The sequence below is a fragment of the Neoarius graeffei genome, chromosome 28 (assembly GCF_027579695.1).
Source record: "Neoarius graeffei isolate fNeoGra1 chromosome 28, fNeoGra1.pri, whole genome shotgun sequence".
NCBI lineage: Eukaryota > Metazoa > Chordata > Actinopteri > Siluriformes > Ariidae > Neoarius > Neoarius graeffei.
Genome location: NC_083596.1, coordinates 22467410 through 22489884, shown reverse-complemented (window position 1 = coordinate 22489884; position 22475 = coordinate 22467410). Strand labels below are relative to the sequence as shown.

The window sequence follows — 22475 nt, the reverse complement described above, 5'->3', positions numbered from 1 at the left end:
CAGATCCAGGCGGGCCTCAGGGCCTCTATAGCGCCCCCTAACTCATTGTGATTTTGGCCTCCCGCATTAAGGTGCCTGGTTGCCATGTAGTTTGTAGTAGTGGCATGCCATTTGGTACGCATATGTATCTCACTAAGCCGGACAAAAATGTAATGCCAATGCATTAGCCACGCCCAACAGGAAGTGAGGTAATTTCACTTTTGTGCGAAATGCATGGCGACGAAGACGGCGCAACTCCTCCTAGACCGTTCATAGGAATGTCACCAAAATTGATACACATCATCTATAGACACGGCTGACAAAAGTTCCTAAATACGTTTCACGTAGAATAAACCGTTCAGAGGTTATACGTCAATCAATTTTCAATGCAAAATTTTACATGCTTAAAAATTCATAACATATCTTCAAATTGCTCAAAACTGCTCATACTTCACACGCAAATCACTCATTGGGCATCTGACATGTTACCCAATTTCTGTGATATTTCGCCACTGGGGGCGCTATTTTTGGGCAAAAAATCCAATCTTTCCTCAAGTTTGGTCAAACTTCACGGCCACCCTCTTACTACCTCCCATGTCATGTTCACCACATTTTGGGAATTTTCGTCCATGGGGGGCGCTGTTTATGGCCAACACAATTGCTCCGAAACAGGTTTTTGGTAAATAATTCCATAATGCTTCTCCTTCACACCACTACCTTCTGATAGTACGTTGCTGTTGTAGACACTTATTTTTCCAACTCATAATCGCTCATGTGCAGCATTGCGCCACCTACTGACATGGGAGAAACCAAAAAATTTATTCTTCAAAAATCAATATCTCATCTTCTATTTTCTCAATCTTTATCAAACTTGATAGGCACACTCTTAACAGGTCACCTGACATATGTGCCAAATTTTGTGAACTTTTGCCACTGGGGGCGCTGTTTTCAGGCAACAATTTATATCTCGGCTTCTGATTGGTCAAACTTGATCAAACTTTACAAAACAACTCTTCATAGGTCCCTTGACATGTATACCAAATTTGGTGAACTTTCTCCACTGGGGGCGCTCATTGCGCTGTAGCAGTTGCAGGAGAGGTGTTTACAATCATGAGGCACCAGGAGTATGTTGTTTTGGTTGCCTTAAACACACATGACTTGTGGACCACTGGGGGCGCTCATTGTGCTGTAGCAGTTGCAGGAGAGGTGTTTACAATCATGAGGCACCAGGAGTATGTTGTTTTGGTTGCCTTAAAAACACATGACTTGTGGGGAATGGGTAGGCAGTCGGGAGCAAGTGTTGTAGCGTTACATACAGACTAATAGATGTCTAACAGAAGACAATCCTATGTAGCTATAGCTTGGTGACTGATGAGGTAAATACATTAATTTGGTTGGGAGGCCATGGCATAAAATGTTCTGTCCATGACAACATCTCAGCGCACCGTGTACTCTGTGTCCAATTCTGTGCTTTGTCACCATTGTGGGAGTAATGTCTCTTGCCAAAGAAGCTGTGGAAGGTATTTCGCGGGGACGCATGCCCCCGCCCCCCTTGGCCGCTGGCGCAAGGGCCCGTCGAGGCCGCTTGCGGCTTTAATTATTCTTCCGTCTTCTTCTTCTTCTTTATTTTTCTCCGCTGTTGGGCCATTTTCGGGGCGCTTGCCATGGGCGAAAACGCACGAAATTTGGCACCACTTCCGAGAATTGCCACCGCTACTCAGAACCAGAAGCCCAAACTTGGCCGGGGCTCAGGGCCTCTATAGCGCCCCCTAAGTCGTTGTGATTTTGGCCTCCCGCATTAAGGTGCCTGGTTGCCATATAGTTTGTAGTACTGGCATGCCATTTGGTACGCATATGTATCTCACTAAGCCGGACAAACATGTCATGCCAATGCATTAGCCACGCCCAACAGGAAGTGAGGTAATTTCGCTTTTGTGCGAAATGCATGGCCACGAAGACGGCGCAACTCCTCCTAGACCGTTCATAGGAATGTCACCAAAATTGATACACATCATCGACAGACATGGCTGACAAAAGTTTCTAAATACGTTTCACGTAGGATAAACCGTTCAGAAGTTATACGTCAATCAATTTTCACTTCAAAATTTTACATGCTTAAAAATTCATAACAAATCTTCTACTTGCTCAAAACTGCTCATACTTCACAGGCAGATCACTCATTGGGCTTCTGACATGTTACCCACTTTCTGTGATATTTTGCCACTGGGGGCGCTATTTTTGGGCAAAAATTCCAATCTTTCCTCAAATTTGGTCAAACTTCACGGCCACCCTCTTACTACCTCCCATGTCATGTATACCACATTTTGGGAATTTTCGTCCATGGGGGGCACTGTTTTTGGCCGACGCAATTGCTCCAAAACGGGTTTTTGGTAAATAATTCCATAATGCTTTTCCTTCACACCACTTCCTTGTGATAGTTTGTTGCTGTTGTAGACACTTATTTTTCCAACTCATTATCGCTCATGTACAGCATAGCGCCACCTACTGACATGGGAAATACCAAAAATTTTATTCTTCAAAAATCTGTATCTCAACTTCTATTTACTCAATTGTGATCAAACTTCATACGCAAACTCTTCATAGCTCACCTGAGATGTACGCCAAATTTTGTGCACTTTCACCCCTGGGGGTGCTGGTTATGGCAGAAATGATATTGCAGCTTCTGATTTGTCAAACTTGGCAAGCAAACTCTTTACAAGACCCTTATTGGGGCGCTATTATTATTAGGGCCCGAGCACCGTACAGTGCGAGACCCTATCGTTGCCATGTGTCCAATTCTGTGCTTTGTCGCCATTGTGGGAGTAATGTCTCTTGCCGAAGAAGCTGTGGAAGGTATTTCGCGGGGACGCATGCCTCGCCCCCCTTGGCCGCTGGCGCGAGGGCCCGTCGAGGCCGCTTGCGGCTTTAATTATTCTTCCGTCTTCTTCTTCTTCTTCTTCTTTATTTTTCTCCGCTGTTGGGCCATTTTCGGGGCGCTTGCCATGGGCGAAAACGCACGAAATTTGGCACCAGTTCCGAGAATTGCCACCGCTACTCAGAACCAAAAGCCCAAACTTGGCCGGGGCTCAGGGCCTCTATAGCGCCCCCTAAGTCGTTGTGATTTTGGCCTCCCGCATTAAGGTGCCTGGTTGCCATATAGTTTGTAGTAGTGGCATGCCATTTGGTATGCATATGTATCTCACTAAGCCGGACAAAAATGTAATGCCGATGCATTAGCCACGCCCAACAGGAAGTGAGGTAATTTCACTTTTGTGCGAAATGCATGGCCACGAAGACGGCGCAACTCCTCCTAGACCGTTCATGGGAATGTCACCAAAATTGATAGACATCATCTACAGACATGGCTGACAAAAGTTACTAAATACGTTTCACGTAGGTTAAACCGTGCAGAAGTTATACGTCAATCAATTTTCACTTCAAAATTTTACATGCTAAAAAATTCATAACAAATCTTCTAATTGCTCAAAACTGCTCATACTTCACACGCAAATCACTCATTGGGCTTCTGACATGTTACCCAATTTCTGTGATATTTCGCCACTGGGGGCGCTGTTTTTGGGCAAAAATTCCAATCTTTCCTCAAATTTGGTCAAACTTCACGGCCACCCTCTTACTACCTCCCATGTCATGTATACCACGTTTGGGAAATTTTCGTCCACGGGGGGCGCTGTTTTTGGCCGACGCAATTGCTCCAAAACGGGTTTTTGGTAAATTATTCCATAATGCTTTTCCTTTACACCACTACCTTGTGATAGTGCGTTGCTGTTGTAGACACTTATTTTTCCAACTCATAATCGCTCATGTACAGCATAGCGCCACCTACTGACATGGGAAAAACCTAAAAATTTATTCTTCAAAAATCTATATCTCATCTTCTATTTACTCAATTGTCATCAAACTTCATACGCAAACTCTTCATAGCTCACCTGACGTCTACGCCAAATTTTGTGCACTTTCGCCCCTGGGGGTGCTGGTTATGGCAAAAATGATATTGCAGCTTCTGATTTGTCACACTTGCCAAGCAAACTCTTTACAAGACCCTTATTGGGGCGCTTGCCATGGTCGACAATGCACGAAATTTGGCTCCTTTTTCTTAGACTGCCACCGTTACTGAGAACCAGAAGCCCAGATCCAGGCGGGCCTCAGGGCCTCTATAGCGCCCCCTAACTCGTTGTGATTTTGGCCTCCCGCATTAAGGTGCCTGGTTGCCATGTAGTTTGTAGTAGTGGCATGCCAGTTGGTACGCATATGTATCTCACTAAGCCGGACAAAAATGTAATGCCAATGCATTAGCCACGCCCAACAGGAAGTGAGGTAATTTCACTTTTGTGCAAAATGCATGGCCACAAAGAAGGCGCAACTCCTCCTTCACCGTTCATAGGAATGTCACCAAAATTGATACACATCATCTACAGACATGGCTGACAAAAGTTACTAAATAGGTTTCACGTAGCATAAACCGTTCAGAAGTTATACGTCAATCAATTTTCAATGCAACATTTTACATGCTTAAAAATTCATAACAAATCTTCTACTTGTTCACAACTGCTCATACTTCACAAGCAGATCACTACTTGGGCTTCTGACATGTTACCCACTTTCTGTGATATTTCGCCACTGGGGGCGCTATTTTTGGGCAAAAATTCCAATCTTTCCTCAAATTTGGTCAAACTTCACGGCCACCCTCTTACTACCTCCCATGTCATGTATACCACATTTTGGGAATTTTCGTCCATGGGGGGCGCTGTTTTTGGCCGACGCAATTGCTCCAAAACGGGTGTTTGGTAAATAATTCCATAATGCTTTTCCTTCACACCACTACCTTGTGATAGTGCGTTGATGTTGTAGACACTTATTTTTCCAACTCATAATCGCTCATGTACAGCATAGCGCCACCTACTGACATGGGAAAAACCAAAAATTTTATTCTTCAAAAATCTATATCTCATCTTCTATTTACTCAATTGTCATCAAACTTCATACGCAAACTCTTCATAGCTCACCTGACATTTACGCCAAATTTTGTGCACTTTCACCACTGGGGGCGCTATTTTTGGGCAAAAAATCCATTCTTTCCTCAAATTTGGTCAAACTTCACGGCCACCCTCTTCCTACCTCCCCTGTCATGTATACCACATTTTGGGAATTTCCGTCCATGGGGGGCGCTGTTTTTGGCCGACACATTTGCTCCAAAATGGGTTTTTGGTAAATAATTCCATAATGCTTTTCCTTCACACCACTACCTTGTGATAGTGCGTTGCTGTTGTAGACACTTATTTTTCCAACTCATAATCGCTCATGTACAGCATAGCGCCACCTACTGACATGGGAAAAACCAAAAACTTTATTCTTCAAAAATCTATATCTCATCTTCTATTTACTCAATTGTCATCAAACTTCATACGCAAACTCTTCATAGCTCACCTGACATGTACGCCAAATTTTGTGCACTTTCGCCCCTGGGGGTGCTGGTTATGGCAAAAATGATATTGCAGCTTCTGATTTGTCAAACTTGCCAAGCAAACTCTTTACAAGACCCTTATTGGGGCGCTTGCCATGGTCGACAACGCACGAAATTTGGCCCCTTTTTCTTAGACTGCCACCGCTACTGAGAACCAGAAGCCCAGATCCAGGCGGGCCTCAGGGCCTCTATAGCGCCCCCCGAGCACCGTACAGTGCGAGACCCTATTGTTGCCATGTGTCCATTTCTGTGCTTTGTCGCCATTGTGGGAGTAATGTCTCTTGCCGAAGAAGCTGTGGAAGGTATTTCGCGGGGACGCATGCCCCCGCCCCCCTTGGCCGCTGGCGCGAGGGCCCGTCGAGGCCGCTTGCGGCTTTAATTATTCTTCCGTCTTCTTCTTCTTCTTCTTCCGTCTTCTTCTTCTTCTTTATTTTTCTCCGCTGTTGGGCCATTTTCGGGGTGCTTGCCATGGGCGAAAACGCACGAAATTTGGCACCAGTTCCGAGAATTGCCACCGCTACTCAGAACCAGAAGCCCAAACTTGGCCGGGGCTCAGGGCCTCCATAGCGCCCCCTAAGTCGTTGTGATTTTGGCCTCCCGCATTAAGGTGCCTGGTTGCCATATAGTTTGTAGTAGTGGCATGCAATTTGGTACACGTATGTATCTCACTAAGCCGGACAAAAATGTAATGCCAATGCATTAGCCACGCCCAACAGGAAGTGAGGTAATTTCACTTTTGTGCGACATGCATGGCCACGAAGACGGCGCAACTCCTCCTAGACCGTTCATAGGAATGTCACCAAAATTGATACACATCATCTACAGACATGGCTGACAAAAGTTACTAAATACGTTTCACGTAGGATTAACCGTTCAGAAGTTATACGTCAATCAATTTTCGATGCAAAATTTTACATGCTTAAAAATTCATAACAAATCTTCTGATTGCTCAAAACTGCTCATACTTCACAAGCAAATCACTCATTCGGCTTCTGACATGTTACCCAATTTCTGTGATATTTCGCCACTGGGGGCGCTATTTTTGGGCAAAAATTCCAATCTTTCCTCAATTTTGGTCAAACTTCACGGCCGCCCTCTTACTACCTCCCATGTCATGTATACCACGTTTTGGAAATTTTCGTCCATGGGGGGCGCTGTTTTTGGCCGACGCAATTGCTCCAAAACGGGTTTTTGGTAAATAATTCCATTATGCTTTTCCTTCACACCACCACCTTGTGATAGTACGTTGCTGTTGTAGACACTTATTTTTCCAACTCATAATCGCTCATGTACAGCATAGCGCCACCTACTGACATGGGAAAAACCAAAAAATTTATTCTTCAAAAATCTATATCTCATCTTCTATTTACTCAATTGTCATCAAACTTCATACGCAAACTCTTCATAGCTCACCTGACGTCTACGCCAAATTTTGTGCACTTTCGCCCCTGGGGGTGCTGGTTATGGCAAAAATGATATTGCAGCTTCTGATTTGTCAAACTTGCCAAGCAAACTCTTTACAAGACCCTTATTGGGGCGCTTGCCATGGTCGACAACGCACGAAATTTGGCTCCTTTTTCTTAGACTGCCACCGCTACTGAGAACCATAAGCCCAGATCCAGGCGGGCCTCAGGGCCTCTATAGCGCCCCCTAACTCGTTGTGATTTTGGCCTCCCGCATTAAGGTGCCTGGTTGCCATGTAGTTTGTAGTAGTGGCATGCCATTTGGTATGCATATGTATCTCACTAAGCCGGACAAAAATGTAATGCCTATGCATTAGCCACGCCCAACAGGAAGTGAGGTAATTTCACTTTTGTGCGAAATGCATGGCCACGAAGACGGCGCAACTCCTCCTAGACCGTTCATAGGAATGTCACCAAAATTGATACACATCATCTACAGACATGGCTGACAGAAGTTACTAAATAGGTTTCACGTAGCATTAACCGTTCAGAAGTTATACGTCAATCAATTTTCAATGCAACATTTTACATGCTTAAAAGTTCATAACAAATCTTCTACTTGCTCAAAACTGCTCATACTTCACACGCAGATCCCTCATTGGGCTTCTGACATGTTACCCACTTTCTGTGATATTTCGCCACTGGGGGCGCTATTTTTGGGCAAAAATTCCAGTCTTTCCTCAAATTTGGTCAAACTTCACGGCCACCCACTTCCTACCTCCCATGTCATGTATACCACATTTTGGGACCTTTCGTCCATGGGGGGCCCTGTTTTTGGCCGACGCAATTGCTCCAAAACGGGTTTTTGGTAAATAATTCCATAATGCTTTTCCTTCACACCACTACCTTGTGATAGTGCGTTGCTGTTGTAGACACTTATTTTTCCAACTCATAATCGCTCATGTACAGCATAGTGCCACCTACTGACATGGGAAAAACCAAAAATTTTATTCTTCAAAAATCTATATCTCATCTTCTATTTACTCAATTGTCATCAAACTTCATACGCAAACTCTTCATAGCTCACCTGACATGTACGCCTAATTTTGTGCACTTTCGCCCCTGGGGGTGCTGGTTATGGCAAAAATGATATTGCAGCTTCTGATTTGTCAAACTTGGCAAGCAAACTCTTTACAAGATCCTTATTAGGGCGCTATTATTATTAGGGCCCGAGCACCGTACAGTGCGAGACCCTATCGTTGCCATGTGTCCAATTCTGTTCTTTGTCGCCATTGCGGGAGTACTGTCTCTTGCCGAAGAAGCTGTGGAAGGTATTTCGCGGGGACGCATGCCCCCGCCCCCCTTGGCCGCTGGCGCGAGGGCCCGTCGAGGCCGCTTGCGGCTTTAATTCTTCTTCCGTCTTCTTCCTCTTCTTCTTCTTCTTCTTCCGTCTTCTTCTTCTTCTTTATTTTTCTCCGCTGTTGGGCCATTTTCGGGGCGCTTGCCATGGGCGAAAACGCACGAAATTTGGCGCCAGTTCCGAGAATTGCCACCGCTACTCAGAACCAAAAGCCCAAAATTGGCCGGGGCACAGGGGCTCTATAGCGCCCCCTAAGTCGTTGTGATTTTGGCCTCCCGCATTAAAGTGCCTGGTTGCCATATAGTTCGTGGTAGTGGCATGCCATTTGGTAGGCATATGTATCTCACTAAGCCGGACAAAAATGTAATGCCAATGCATTAGCCACGCCCAACAGGAAGTGAGGTAATTTCACTTTTGTGCGAAATGCATGGCCACGAAGACGGCGCAACTCCTCCTAGACCGTTCATAGGAATGTCACCAAAATTGATACACATCATCTACAGACATGGCTGACAAAAGTTACTAAATACGTTTCACGTAGGATAAACCGTTCAGCAGTTATACGTCAATCAATTTTCACTTCAAAATTTTACATGCTAAAAAATTCATAACAAATCTTCTAATTGCTCAAAACTGCTCATACTTCACACGCAAATCACTCATTGGGCTTCTGACATGCTACCCAAATTCTGTGATATTTCGCCACTGGGGGCGCTATTTTTGGGCAAAAATTCCAATCTTTCCTCAAATTTGGTCAAACTTCACGGCCACCCTCTTACTACCTCCCATGTCATGTATACCACATTTTGGGAATTTTCGTCCATGGGGGGCGCTGTTTTTGGCCGACGCAATTGCTCCAAAACGGGTTTTTGGTAAATAATTCCATAATGCTTTCCCTTCACACCACTACCTTGTGATAGTACGTTGCTGTTGTAGACACTTATTTTTCCAGCTCATAATCGCTCATGTACAGCATAGCGCCACCTACTGACATGGGAAAAACCAAAAAATTTATTCTTCAAAAATCTATATCTCATCTTCTATTTACTCAATTGTCATCAATCTTCATACGCAAACTCTTCATAGCTCACCTGACATATACGCCAAATTTTGTGCACTTTCGCCCCTGGGGGTGCTGGTTATGGCACAAATGATATTGCAGCTTCTGATTTGTCAAACTTGGCAAGCAAACTCTTTACAAGACCCTTTTTGGGGCGCTTGCCATGGTCGACAACGCACGAAATTTGGCTCCTTTTTCTGAGACTGCCACCGCTACTGAGAACCAGAAGCCCTGATCCAGGCGGGCCTCAGGACCTCTTTAGCGCCCCCTGGGTCGTTGTGATTTTGGCCTCCCGCATAAAGGTGCCTGGTTGCCATGTAGTTTGTAGTACTGGCATGCCATTTGGTACGCATATGTATCTCACTAAGCCGGACAAAAATGTAATGCCAATGCATTAGCCACGCCCAACAGGAAGTGAGGTAATTTCACTTTTGTGCGAAATGCATGGCCACGAAGACGGCGCAAGTCCTCCTAGGCCGTTCATAGGAATGTCACCAAAATTGATAGACATCATCTACAGACATGGCTGACAAAAGTTCCTAAATACGTTTCACGTAGGATTAGCCGTTCAGAAGTTATACGTCAATCAATTTTCAATGCAAAATTTTACATGCTTAAAAATTCATAACAAATCTTCTAATTGGTCAAAACTGCTCATACTTCACACGCAAATCACTCATTGGGCTTCTGACATGCTACCCAAATTCTGTGATATTTCGCCACTGGGGGCGCTATTTTTGGGCAAAAATTCCAATCTTTCCTCAAATTTGGTCAAACTTCACGGCCACCCTCTTACTACCTCCCATGTCATGTATACCACATTTTGGGAATTTTCGTCCATGGGGGGCGCTGTTTTTGGCCGACGCAATTGCTCCATAACGGGTTTTTGGTAAATAATTCCATAATGCTTTTCCTTCACACCACTACCTTGTGATAGTACGTTGCTGTTGTAGACACTTATTTTTCCAACTCATCATCGCTCATGTACAGCATAGCGCCACCTACTGACATGGGAAAAACCAAAACATTTTTTCTTCAAAAATCAATATCTCATCTTCTATTTACTCAATCTTGATCAAACATGATACGCAGACTCTTAACAGGTCACCTGACATATCTCCCAAATTTTGTGAACTTTTGCCACTGGAGGCGCTGTTTTCAGGCAACATTTTATATTTCGGCTTCTGATTGGTCAAACTTGATCAAACTTGACACAACAACTCTTCATAGGTCCCTTGACATGTATACCATATTTGGTGAACTTTGACAACTGGGGGCGCTCATTGCGCTGTATCACTTGCAGGAGAGGTGTTTACAATCATGAGGCACCAGGAGTATGTTGTTTTGGTTGCCTTAAACACACATGACTTGTGGGGAATGGGTAGGCAGTCGGGAGCAAGTGTTGTAGCGTTATATACAGACTAATAGATGTCTAACAGAAGACAATCCTATGTAGCTTTAGCTTGATGACTGATGAGGTTTATACATTAATTTGGTTGGGAAGCCATGGCATAAAATTTTCTGTCCTTGACAACATCTCAGCGCACCGTGTACTCTGTGTCCGATTCTGTGCTTTGTCGCCATTGTGGGAGTAATGTCTCTTGCCGAAGAAGCTGTGGAAGGTATTTCGCGGGGACGCATGCCCCCGCCCCCCTTGGCCGCTGGCGCGAGGGCCCGTCGAGGCCGCTTGCGGCTTTAATTTGCTATTGTTGTTGTTGTTTTTTTTATATAGACACATACGAAAAGGCCCACGGCCACTACCTTAAAGCAAAAAGAGGAGAGAAGCTGGAGACAGATGAGGAGACCATGAAAAGAAAAAGAAAGTAAGATAATATTTGCATCATACTAGTCACTAATATATAAACGGAGGTAGATTGACTGAATTACATAGGCAGTATGTGATCTAGACAGGTTTGACACAATCTACCAAATAACTACTGAATTACTCACAAATATATCAAAATATGCATAAATACTAAGTCAACTCAATCAATACAACAATATTTAATTACTTTGGTCATTTATGCAAAGAAATGCTGGATTCGCTTAGATGAGGTAACAAACTTCTCAAAGTCAGGTGAAGCTGAATCATGGCATCTGAGTAAGTAACCAACATGCAGGAGCCTCCTGTTCGATGTTCTACATCGACCTACATTGCTTGGCAGACATGAGGTCATATCCTGAAACTAGAAATATCAACATAAGGGTTCTTCAAGGTGAACTAAGGAAGTGGACTATATAAACCAGACTACTTGTCTGGTTTATATAGCCTTTTCTATATTTTTAACTAACCATAAATATTATTTGTACCAATGATATTGCCCTCAACGTCACATTCTTTAACATTTTGTAACTTGTGTAATCTCTAGGCCAAACATGAAATTCATCCAATCCAGTGATGAAGAAGATGACCGTCCCTATTTCCCTCCGGCTCCAAAAATTCGGCGACTGCCAGAGAAAATTTCTGTACCAAATTCAGGTTAGTGATATCTCTGAAAAGAAATTCATTTTTCTTTTTTCATGGTCTCTGTTACTTTTCATTTTGTGTTGCCTTACATTTCATGCACCCACATTTGACACAGGCCTTCTGCATATCTTCCTTTGTTTATTTTTTATGTTGCATTTGGACAAAAGTGTCAGTTAAGTATAATGTCATACCATTGCATTAAGTGTAATCATAGCATTGTATCATCTCACTAAACACGCCTTTTCATTTCCAATCTATTCAACAGAGTTTACCAGTCAGGCACCACAGGTCCCAACCACCACCACCCTGCCTCTACCACCACCACCACAACTCCCACCTCTACCACCACTACCGCAGTGCCCACCCAGCCATGAAGGTAAATGGGTCAATGTCATTGTCAATGTCATTTATTGTGCTCTAATATCAGGTGGTACAACCACTGCTAATGCTCATAAATTAATTAGTAATTGGTAATTAATGTACTGCAATGAATATGCTTCTTAGATAACCATTTAAGTCTTAATCTCTTTCAAACAGTGTACAGTCAATCACACAGAACCCCTTCAGTCACCAGGACCAGTACTTACCCTGCAGGTAATATTGGCCACTGTGTACTTAGTACCATGATTTGGTCTTCTAATTACCATGAATACTTGTATATCATGTGTCTTTTCACTCTGTTTGCAGTGTTGTCCAACCAAGCAGCCAGTCCCCCGTTGGAAACCTCACATCTTTTTCTGACATCCAGCCATGGAGGTATACACATAATACATTGGCTATTGAAAGTCTACACCCCTGTTCAAATGCCAGGTGTTCATGATGTAAAAAAAAAAAAAAGACAAAAAGAAACTATTTAACGTCATGACAACCTGGCACTTGAACAGGGGTATGTAAACTCATATGTGTACTTTATAAGTTGCTTTGGGTTTGGACAAAAGTTGCAGTAATAATCAATAATAATCATTGCCGTAATAATCTCACTAAACACGCCTTTTCATTTCCAATCTGTTCAACAGAGTTTACCAGTCAGGCACCACAGCTCCCCACCACCACCACCCTGCCTCTACCACCACCATCACCTCTACCACCACTACCACAGCTTTCAACGATTTCACCTCTGCCAGCACCACCACAGCTTCCATCGAAGTCACCTGTTTTTCGAACATCCAGCCATGGAGGTAAATACATAATACAGTGCCTATTGAAAATGTACACACCCCTGTTCAAATGCCAGGTGTTCATGATGTAAAAAAATGACAAAGACAAACTATTTTATGTCATGAAAACCTGGCATTTGAACAGGGGTATGTAAACTTATCATACCCACTGTACACTGCGTTCCAAATTATTATGCAAATGACATTTTTCACTGGTTTTCCTAAATAAATAACTAGATGACAAGTCATCATAATTTTCAAGTCATCAACCGTTAGAGTACAAAGCAAATATTTTTGAACGAACCTTCCAATGATAACGGTATTTTTTTAAAAATTGAAAAACTGAAAATGCACTGTTCCAAATTATTATGCAAAGCAGAGTTTCAAAAGATGTTGTTCTTGTAAAGAACTGAAAATGGCCATTTATGAAATTTGAAGCATTAGCAGGTGATAATTACTGGAATCAAAACCTAGTTCAATCAAAAAATCTTACAGTTCAAGTTGCATTACTGGATGTGTAGCTGATTCAGAGCACACACAGGTTTGTGCAGATAAAGGCACATTAAGAAAGGTTCTTCCAGATAAATACATCAGAACAAGAGAGTAAATGATAAAATACTATTACAAAGCAACAAACAAGTCACTTTTGAAGCTGCTGGTAGCTCTGGAGTCTAAGAAACACCAAGGTGTAGATATGCAGTTATGTATAAACCTTCTATTTGGTCATCCTTAACCAATGCTCACAAGCAGAAACGACTCCAGTAGGCCTAGAAATACATAAAGACTACTTTTCAAACAGTCTTGTTCACTGTTGAGTGTCCTTGCACTGTTGAGTGCCCTGGATGCTCCAGGTGGATGGTTGGTAAATGACCACCATGTCCTAATAAGGCTACTACATCAGCAAAGAGGAGACAGAGTCATGATTTGGGCTGGAATCATGGGGAGACACCTGGATGCCTCCTTTAGGGTACCCAAATGTGTGAAAATGATGTTTGGGAAGTATGTTGAGTTTAAGACTGACTACTGACCACTTTATATCGTCTTCATGTATGGGCATGGCAGTGCACCATCTCATGCTGTTAAGAATACCTATGCACTCATGCATGTGGTTTTCTTGTATTTCTAGGTTGTTTCTGCTTGTGAGCATTAGTTAAGGTGGGCCAAATAGAAGGTTTCTTCATAACATCATCTTGGTGTTTGTGGGACTCCAGAGCTACCAGCAGCTTCAAATTTGAACTGTTTCACCTTTTTCCTGCTTTGTAATATATTTTAGCATATATTCTCTTAATCGAATGTATTTATCAGACAGAAACCTTTCTTAATGCGCCTTAATCTGCACAATTATGTGTGTGCTGTGAATCAGCTACAAATCCAGTAATGGAACTAGAACTGTAAGATGTTTTTGAGTAATTATCACCTGCTGATGCTTCCAATTTCACAAATGGCCATTATAAGTTCTTTACAAGAACAAAATCTTTTAAAACTCTGCTTTGCATAATAATTTGGAACAGTGCATTCTCAATTTTTTCAGTTTTTCAATTTTTTAAAAAATACAGTCATCATTGGAAGGTTCGTTCAAAAACATTTGCTTTGTACTCTAACGGTTGATGACTTGGAAAATTATGATGACTTGTCATTTAGTTATTTATTTTGGAAAACCAGTGAAAAATGTCATTTGCATAATAATTTGGAACGCAGTGTATGTTACTTTGTTCATTTTCTATTTTATAAGTTGCTTTGGACAAAAGTATCAGTTAAGTATAATGCCATAACATTGCATTCAGTGTAATCATAGCATTGCACCATCTCACTATTTACTAACCACATTTCCAATCTGTTCAACAGAGTTTACCAGTCAGGCACAGCATCATCCATCAAATCAGCAAATCAGCATCCAGCAAGGTAGAACTGAATTATCATTCATCTGGCACCAATATTAAAGGAGAAGCAGACTAACCCCTTAAGATACAGCCCCTGTTATAAATTAGCTGAATAGCTGTTACCAGAATGGCAATGACCAAGTCGTAATGTATTACTAAAGGCCCTATGCACTGTCATAGTGGTACTATGGCAGTAAAGTTTTTCTCAGTGGCCATTACAGCGTCCTTTTGGTGGAATGGCGTGTGTTAAGGGGCTACGAAAGTTTTGTTTGTTTTTGTTTTGAGGACACCATACATTCATCCTTGATTATGTCAATTTCAGTAACACAGATGTTGATGTTGTTTGAAAGCTGTGTAAATGGAAACTAAGTATCTGAATTACTACATCTATACTTATACCATTTCTAATCTGTTGTCTTTGATTCATAGATTTTTGCAGACTTGTTCTGCAGCACCTCCGGACGATTGAGGAGGAGGTTAAGGAGGTTAAGCAGCAGGTGGCTGCAAATACGGCCATTCTGCAGAAGCTAGGGGGTGCTGGTGTGGCAGACCTTTGCCTCGTCCAGGAAACCAACATGCCCCTCAGTAACCTGGAGGAACTGGAGGAGCTGGAGAGGCAGCTTGGGTCTGACATTGACCTGAAAAACCAACTGGTAAGTCTGGATTTTAAAATGTTGCAATATGAATTTGAAGGCATACAAGTCTTAACCTGGCTCTCGTGACGAATGTTGCTCTGAGTTGCTCCACAAACATTTATCTGTAACTATGGCTGTAGTGCGCTTAGCCAAAGTTCCTGTCTTAAAATACCGTCTCTGGCTTAGCTCTCCAAATGTTTTATTAAAAATCCTTGCACATGATTGGAAAAACCACTTGTCTGACAATTAAAGCACTACTGTAACATTTCTGGAAATGAGTTCATTTTACACCTCTCCCTGAATTAAGTGATTTGTCGACAATGTTACATCTATGAAAGCCCTGCGAGCCGGATTGGTCAGGCTGCCTGGGTAAATCTGAAAATCCACCCAGATCCACGAGTAGCTCATAAAGCTGTGCGGAAACACACAGATCTGGCGAGAGCCAGGTGATCCCACTGATTGAGCATTGCTAAAATTGATCCCATTCCCAAGGGGAGCGATGTGTGCACAATAAATCATATATATGTTTCCAATTTTCAACATCATACCCACTGTATTTGAAGGTTACAGATGAACTATCAAACAGCTAAGATGTTTGACTGAATGTTATGCCATTGTAATTTTGGTCTTTGTATTCCAGGTGAACATACTTGCTGTTTTGGGGGGGAAAACCACCAAAGACGCGGTGAAGAGGATGTTGGGCCGTATTTTGAGGAAGTCCCTGGCGCTTCAAATAAATTGGACTGGTGCTGGAGGAAAGGTGGCGTTCAAGTCTTTACACCTGAAGAATGTGTTGCACAGTAAGCTAAAAAAAACTTTTTTTTACATTTTGAATCATTATTGTGAAGTATTTACAACCCCTGGCAAAAGCATTTTTTTCTTACTTACTCCTTGTTTTACAACAGGAGCTGTTAGGAGAGTGGTGCACACAGCAACAGAAGAGGACCTGCAAAAAGAAGTTGCGATGTACCTAAAGGGGGCGGCTGACCGAGAGGGAGGGAGAAAAGACAGGCAGAAAAAAGTGGGTAATGGGGAGATGGGGAATATTTGAACTAGTCATTTTATATTTATGTATTATATATTTATTATAAATTGTTCATATTTATTTATTTACTTCAAACTGTAAAAACATAAAAAAAAATTGAACCTGGCTGATCTTTAAATGTGATATTGTAATTTATTTTAAACCGTAAACACATCAAAAAATGTATTGAACCTGCCTGATCTTTAAATGTGACGTTGTTAATTGTTATTTATTTGTTTGTTTATTTATTTATTTAAAACCATAGACACATTGAAAAAACAAAAATGTATTGAACCTGGCTGGTCTTTAAATGTGATATTATAAATTATTAATTGTTATTTAGTTATTTATTTATTCATATAAAAACCATTAACACGTTAAAAATAAACAAAATGTATTGAACCTTATGTGTGGTCAGTCTGTGGGATAATATGTTTACATGTATACATTTATATTAATTTAGATAATAAATTGAATTCCATTTATATTCATTTTAATGCCTTGTTTGAATTATATGGCCATAATAAGGCTATTTAAAAAAATGGTGGGTAACAATCGGTAAAAAGGCGGCCCTTTATCTGAAACCGCTTTTGAGCCGCCGGCGGACCGCCAAAGAACCGATGAGCAAAACGCCAGTGGGCCACTGGTGGGAGCCGCCGTTGGACCGACAACTCTGCCACTGGTGGGCCGCCAGTGGGCCACTGACCTATTGCTATCTGGGTCGGTCGGCATGACACTTCACCTTAGCCGCCCACTTTATTAGGAACACTTCTGTTCGTACATACAAACTACAAACACTCTTCTTAGAGTTTAGAGTTTATTTTATTTTTAAAAGGGACAGTGCACAAATTAAACATTATCCTTGTGGTAAGGACAGATGTCTGTCCCAGGTTATAGCAGTACATGCTAATTTCCGCCTGTAGTCACTTTGTTTATACTCTTGAATAGCTCTTCTTCATGACGGCTGCTGTCTCAAGCACACACACAATCATTGCATTGAAACATCATTGCAGGTCACACATTCACGGCCAGCAAACATGCGTGACCGAATTGCTTCGCGCACTGCATCCTCTCACAATTTCCCCCGGGGAATTGTCCGGTCTAGTTGTATTTTATGACTGTCCCAATTTAACTGACAGCTTGAAAAAAAAAAGTATTTTAAACATCTGTACATGACTTGAACTAACTTTGTGCTTATTTTGTTACATTAGTACATCTTATGTGTATATCACAATTTATTTATATATTAGTTGACAATTTTATAACTTCTTAAAAAATGTCCAAACCATATGTCATTTTTATTACCTCAATATTTTTTGGGTCAACTTCTTGTTTCAGGCTTAATACATGCCCTTATATTTTGTTACCTAAATTGTTTTTTGTTTTTTTTACTTGGACTTATCAAGCCTGAACATAAATTCTTAAACTAAACAAAAGTGTCCCAATATGCCTGAATTCTCCCAATTTGCCATATATGCCATTTTCCCCCAAACAAAACAAAACACTGGTAACCTTTCCAAACAGTGATGTCATCATGGTCGTTCATTAGGGCAGTGATGTAAGTTATGTATGTTGCTTATATTCCGAAGCGTCCAAACCATGCACAACATCTAACCTGAAACAAAATGGCACGACTGACTCACTTTCTCTCTCTCTCTCTCTCTCTCTCCACTGCTGATGTGGCCAGGGCTGAAGTGCCACTAGCTGCATTTTAACAGAGGTACATGGCAGAAGTGAATCATCTTACCTGAAGGGTGAGGCTTCACATTTGACATAGTGAAAGATGACACGCTGCTGATGGCAAAGCAGAAATGGGTGTGAAGGGCTGTGGAGGGAAAGACACACACAGAGAGAGAGAGAGAGAATGGACCCACAAGACCACGCCTCTGGCTGAAAGTGTTTTTCTTCCCCATGACATCACATTCCCCATGGTGCCCTTAGTGGCACCAATTGTTGTCTGTTACCTCTAGATGGCAGAAGTAGCACCTTATCTAATACAAATAAATTGACATGGCATTTGGCTGGAGGTATAATGGTGTGTGTGTATATATAATGTGTGTGTATAAAGAGAGAGTGCTTATATAAACATAGACCTAAGTGTCAGAATTTAATTGCATGATAGGTTAATATTTGCATGCATCTCACAGACATCAATGATATACGGTATAAAGGAGCAGAGCTAATATTCATTCTTCTTTCGGCTACTTCCATTAGGGGTTGCAACAGCGGCTCTGTTCCGCATATTTGATTTGGCATAGGTTTTAGACTGGATGCCCTTCCTGACGCAACCCTCCCCAATCTAGCTGGGCTTGGGACCAGCACCAAGTATGCACTGGCTTGTGCAAACACAGTGGCTGGGTATTTACCTAATCCACATGTCTTTGAGCACCTGTAGGAAACCCACACAGACACGGGGAGAACAGAAAGGTTCCCCCCGTCGGCCGTGAGGTTCGAACCCGGAACCTTCTTGCTGTGAGGCGACAGTACTAACCAACGCACCACTGTGCCACCCAGAGCTAATATTCAAAATAGTAATAGTAACAATATGTTACATTAAAATTATTTCCGAATCAATCAGAAGAATGAAGATACACTCATTGACACTAGTACTAGGACACATTTGAATAGACTCTGAATAGAGAAATCCTTAAGTCTGATGGTACAAAGGTGTTCAACAAAAGAATAAGCCGGACTCCACCTGGTTTCTCAGTTATAGCCTACAGTTGACTGTATCTATTGCAGGAAATGTGATGCATAACAATATAAGAACTGACTCTGATAAATGAATTTGTATTAGTGAGTTGTTCTGAAAACTGTTGTGCATGTGGACATATAAACATGTCTGTGAATCCCACATGTCCTTCACACTGCTCTTCTGCTCTTGTTTGCTGTTAGCAATCCTCAAGTCATGGTTTAGAACACAAACAATGCAATCAGTTCAGCAAAACAGACAACAGAAGGACTTAACCACAACTCACCCATTTTTAAAACATCCCTAATATACATCACAGGACACTACAAAACATGACTCAGTCCATACTTTCAACACAAATTGAAGACCTACCTCTTCACTAAGCACTCAGTTGAGCACTTAAAAATGTTGCTGTCTTGTTAGATTAGATTAGATTAGATTAGATTAGATTAGATTAGATTAGATTAGATTAGATTAGATTAGATTAGATTAGATAAAACTTTATTGATCCCTTTGGGAGGGTTCCCTCAGGGAAATTAAGATTCCAGCAGCATCATTACAGATAAACAGAGAAAAGAAATAGAGAAAAACTTCTAGATAAATTAAAATAAATTAAGTATTTACATATATAAGTATAAAAGAATAAGATATGGGGAAGAGAGGAAGGGGGAGGGGGAAAGGGGGAGAAGTGGGGTTAGGGTATGTGTGTGTGGGGGGAGGGGTAAGCAGGAAAGATATTGCACTTTATATTGCACAACATTGTCCGGTATTGCTTATTGTTAGGCTAGGCTACTGCTCCTTCCCGTCCTCTGTCCTCCTGTTACCCCTCCTCCCCCCCAGAGAGGAGTTGTACAGTCTGATGGTGTGAGGGACAAAGGAGTTTTTGAGTCTGTTCATCCTGCACTTGGGAAGGAGCATTCTGTCACTGAACAGGCTCCTCTGGTTGCTGATGACGGTGTGCAGAGGGTGACTGGCATCGTCCATGATGTTCAATAGTTTGTCCATAGACCTCTTCTCTGCCACCGTCACCAGAGAGTCCAGCTTCATTCCAACCACAGAGCCGGCCCGCCTGATCAGTTTGTCCAGCCTGGATGTGTCCTTCTTGGATGTGCTGCCCCTCCAGCACACCACGGTGTAAAACAAGACACTGGCGACCACAGACTGATAGAACATCCACAGGAGTTTCCTGCAGATGTTAAAGGACCGCAGCCTCCTAAGGAAGTATAGCCTGCTCTGTCCCTTCCTGTATAAGTGATTGGTGTTGCAAGTCCAGTCCAGCTTGCTGTCCGAGGTACTTGTACACTGTAAAAAATGTCCGTAGAATTAACAGGGAATTTATGTAAAATCATGACATAAAAAAACTGTAAATACAAAAACAATGAAGCAGTGTGTAATTTACATCAATATACTGTAAAACTCCTCACCAAATACCACTGTTAATTTAACAGTAAGAATATGTTGAATTGATCATATTTTTTTGTAGAATTTACAAATTGTTGTAGTTTAAACACAGACAAACTGTAATACTAAAACAGAATGTGATAGTTAAAATTACATCATTGCCCTGTTAAAAAAATTACAAAAACGGCCACTGTCGTGGCTCAGTCGACTAAGGCGCCATACCGTGAATCTGGGGACCCGGGTTCGATTCTGACCCAAGGTCATTTCCCAGTCTCTCTCTAGCTCATTTCCTGTCTCTACACTGTCCTATTCAATAAAGGTGAAAAAAGCCCCCCCAAAAAAATATCTGTCTAGTAGATCATTGAAACCAGCATACAAAAATCCCGTTGTTCTTACGGAAAAAAACTGGCAGCTGGAGTCACCAGAAAAAATCCGTAAAATATACAGCAAAACGGTAATTGCTTTTACGGTACAGCTTGTACATTTTACAGTTAAATCCAGCATATAAAACACTGGACTTCTGTTATATTTGCTACTTTAAACTGTAAAATGTACATGCTGTGCTGTAAAAGCAATTACCGTTTTGCTGTATATTTTACGGATTTTTTCTGGTGACTCCAGCTGCCAGTTTTTTTCCGTAAAAACAACGGGATTTTTTTTACAGTGTAGGAATCCACAGCCTCCACCTCGACTCCCTCGATCAGAACTGGTCGTGACCTTGGTCTACTGGTCATGACCTTGGTCAACTGGGTGCCATTGTTTTACTATACCTCCTCTCTAACATGACTTTTTTACTACCATGAAGTGTGTTTTTGATGGATACTATAAAGCAATTCTGTACACTGGAAATCCTACAAAAACTATGGGTAAAATGTAGATTCAGTTTCTTAAAATAACAGAAAAAGATCTTCTCTTCTCCCTTAAGGAACTACAGTGTCTTGCAAAAGTATTCATCCCCCTTGGTGTTTGTCCTGTTTGTTGCATTACAAGAGAAGGCCACCCACCAAAACTCACAGACCGGTCAAGGAGGGCATTAATCAGAGATGCAGCAGAGTTACCAAAGAGAACACTGAAGGAGTTGCAAAGATCCACAGCAGAGATGGGAGTATCTGTCCATCAGACCACTTTAAACCGTACACTCCACAGAGCAAGGCTTTATGGAAGATTGGCCAGGAAAAAGCCACTACTTAAAAAAAAAGAACACATTTGGAGTTGGGCAGCACTGTGGTGTAGTGGTTAGCGCTGTTGCCTCACAGCAAGAAGGTCCGGGTTCGAGCCCCATGGCCGGCAAGGGCCTTTCTGTGCGGAGTTTGCATGTTCTCCCCGTGTCCGCGTGGGTTTCCTCCGGGTGCTCCGGTTTCCCCCACAGTCTAAAGACATGCAGGTTAGGTTAACTGGTGACTCTAAATTGACCGTAGGTGTGAATACGAGTGTGAATGGTTGTCTGTGTCTATGTGTCAGCCCTGTGATGACCTGGCGACTTGTCCAGGGTGTGCCCCGCCTTTCGCCCGTAGTCAGCTGGGATAAGCTCCAGCTTGCCTGTGACCCTGTAGAACAGGATAAAGTGGCTAGAGATAATGACATGAGATGAGACATTTGGAGTTTGCCCATTAGCATGTGGCAGACCCCCCAAACACATGGAAGAAGATTATCTGGTCAGATGAGACTAAAATTGAACTTTTTGACTATCATGGGAAATGCCATATGTGATGCAAACCCAACACTTCCCATCACCCTGAGAATGCCATTCCTACAGTGAAGCATGGTGGTGGCAGCATCATGCTGTGGGGAGGTTTTTCATCTGCAGGGACAGGAAAGCTGATCAGGATTGAAAAAAAGATGGATGGCACTAAATACAGGGCAATCCTGGAGGAAAGCCTGTGTAAGTCAGCCAGAGGTTTGACACTGGGACAAAGGTTTACATTCCAACAGGAC

The 22475-nt window shown here is 42.2% G+C and overlaps 1 protein-coding gene and 1 long non-coding RNA gene across 2 annotated transcripts in view; one reads left to right on the top strand and one right to left on the bottom strand.

Moving 5' to 3' along the window:
* The window catches only part of LOC132876022 (carotenoid-cleaving dioxygenase, mitochondrial-like), a 100921-nt gene extending 82647 nt beyond the window's left edge, over positions 1-18274 (bottom strand). Inside the window, exon 1 of the mRNA XM_060913228.1 lies at positions 18195-18274. Coding sequence (XP_060769211.1) covers positions 18195-18222 — 28 coding nt within the window. The 5' untranslated portion in view covers positions 18223-18274. The remainder of the gene's footprint in view (positions 1-18194) is intronic.
* LOC132875349 (uncharacterized) lies at positions 11018-12098 on the top strand. Its single transcript, XR_009651801.1, has 3 exons — positions 11018-11107; positions 11654-11763; positions 12017-12098. It is a non-coding gene; the product is annotated as an uncharacterized LOC132875349 (long non-coding RNA).
* Positions 18275-22475: the final 4201 nt, after the last annotated feature.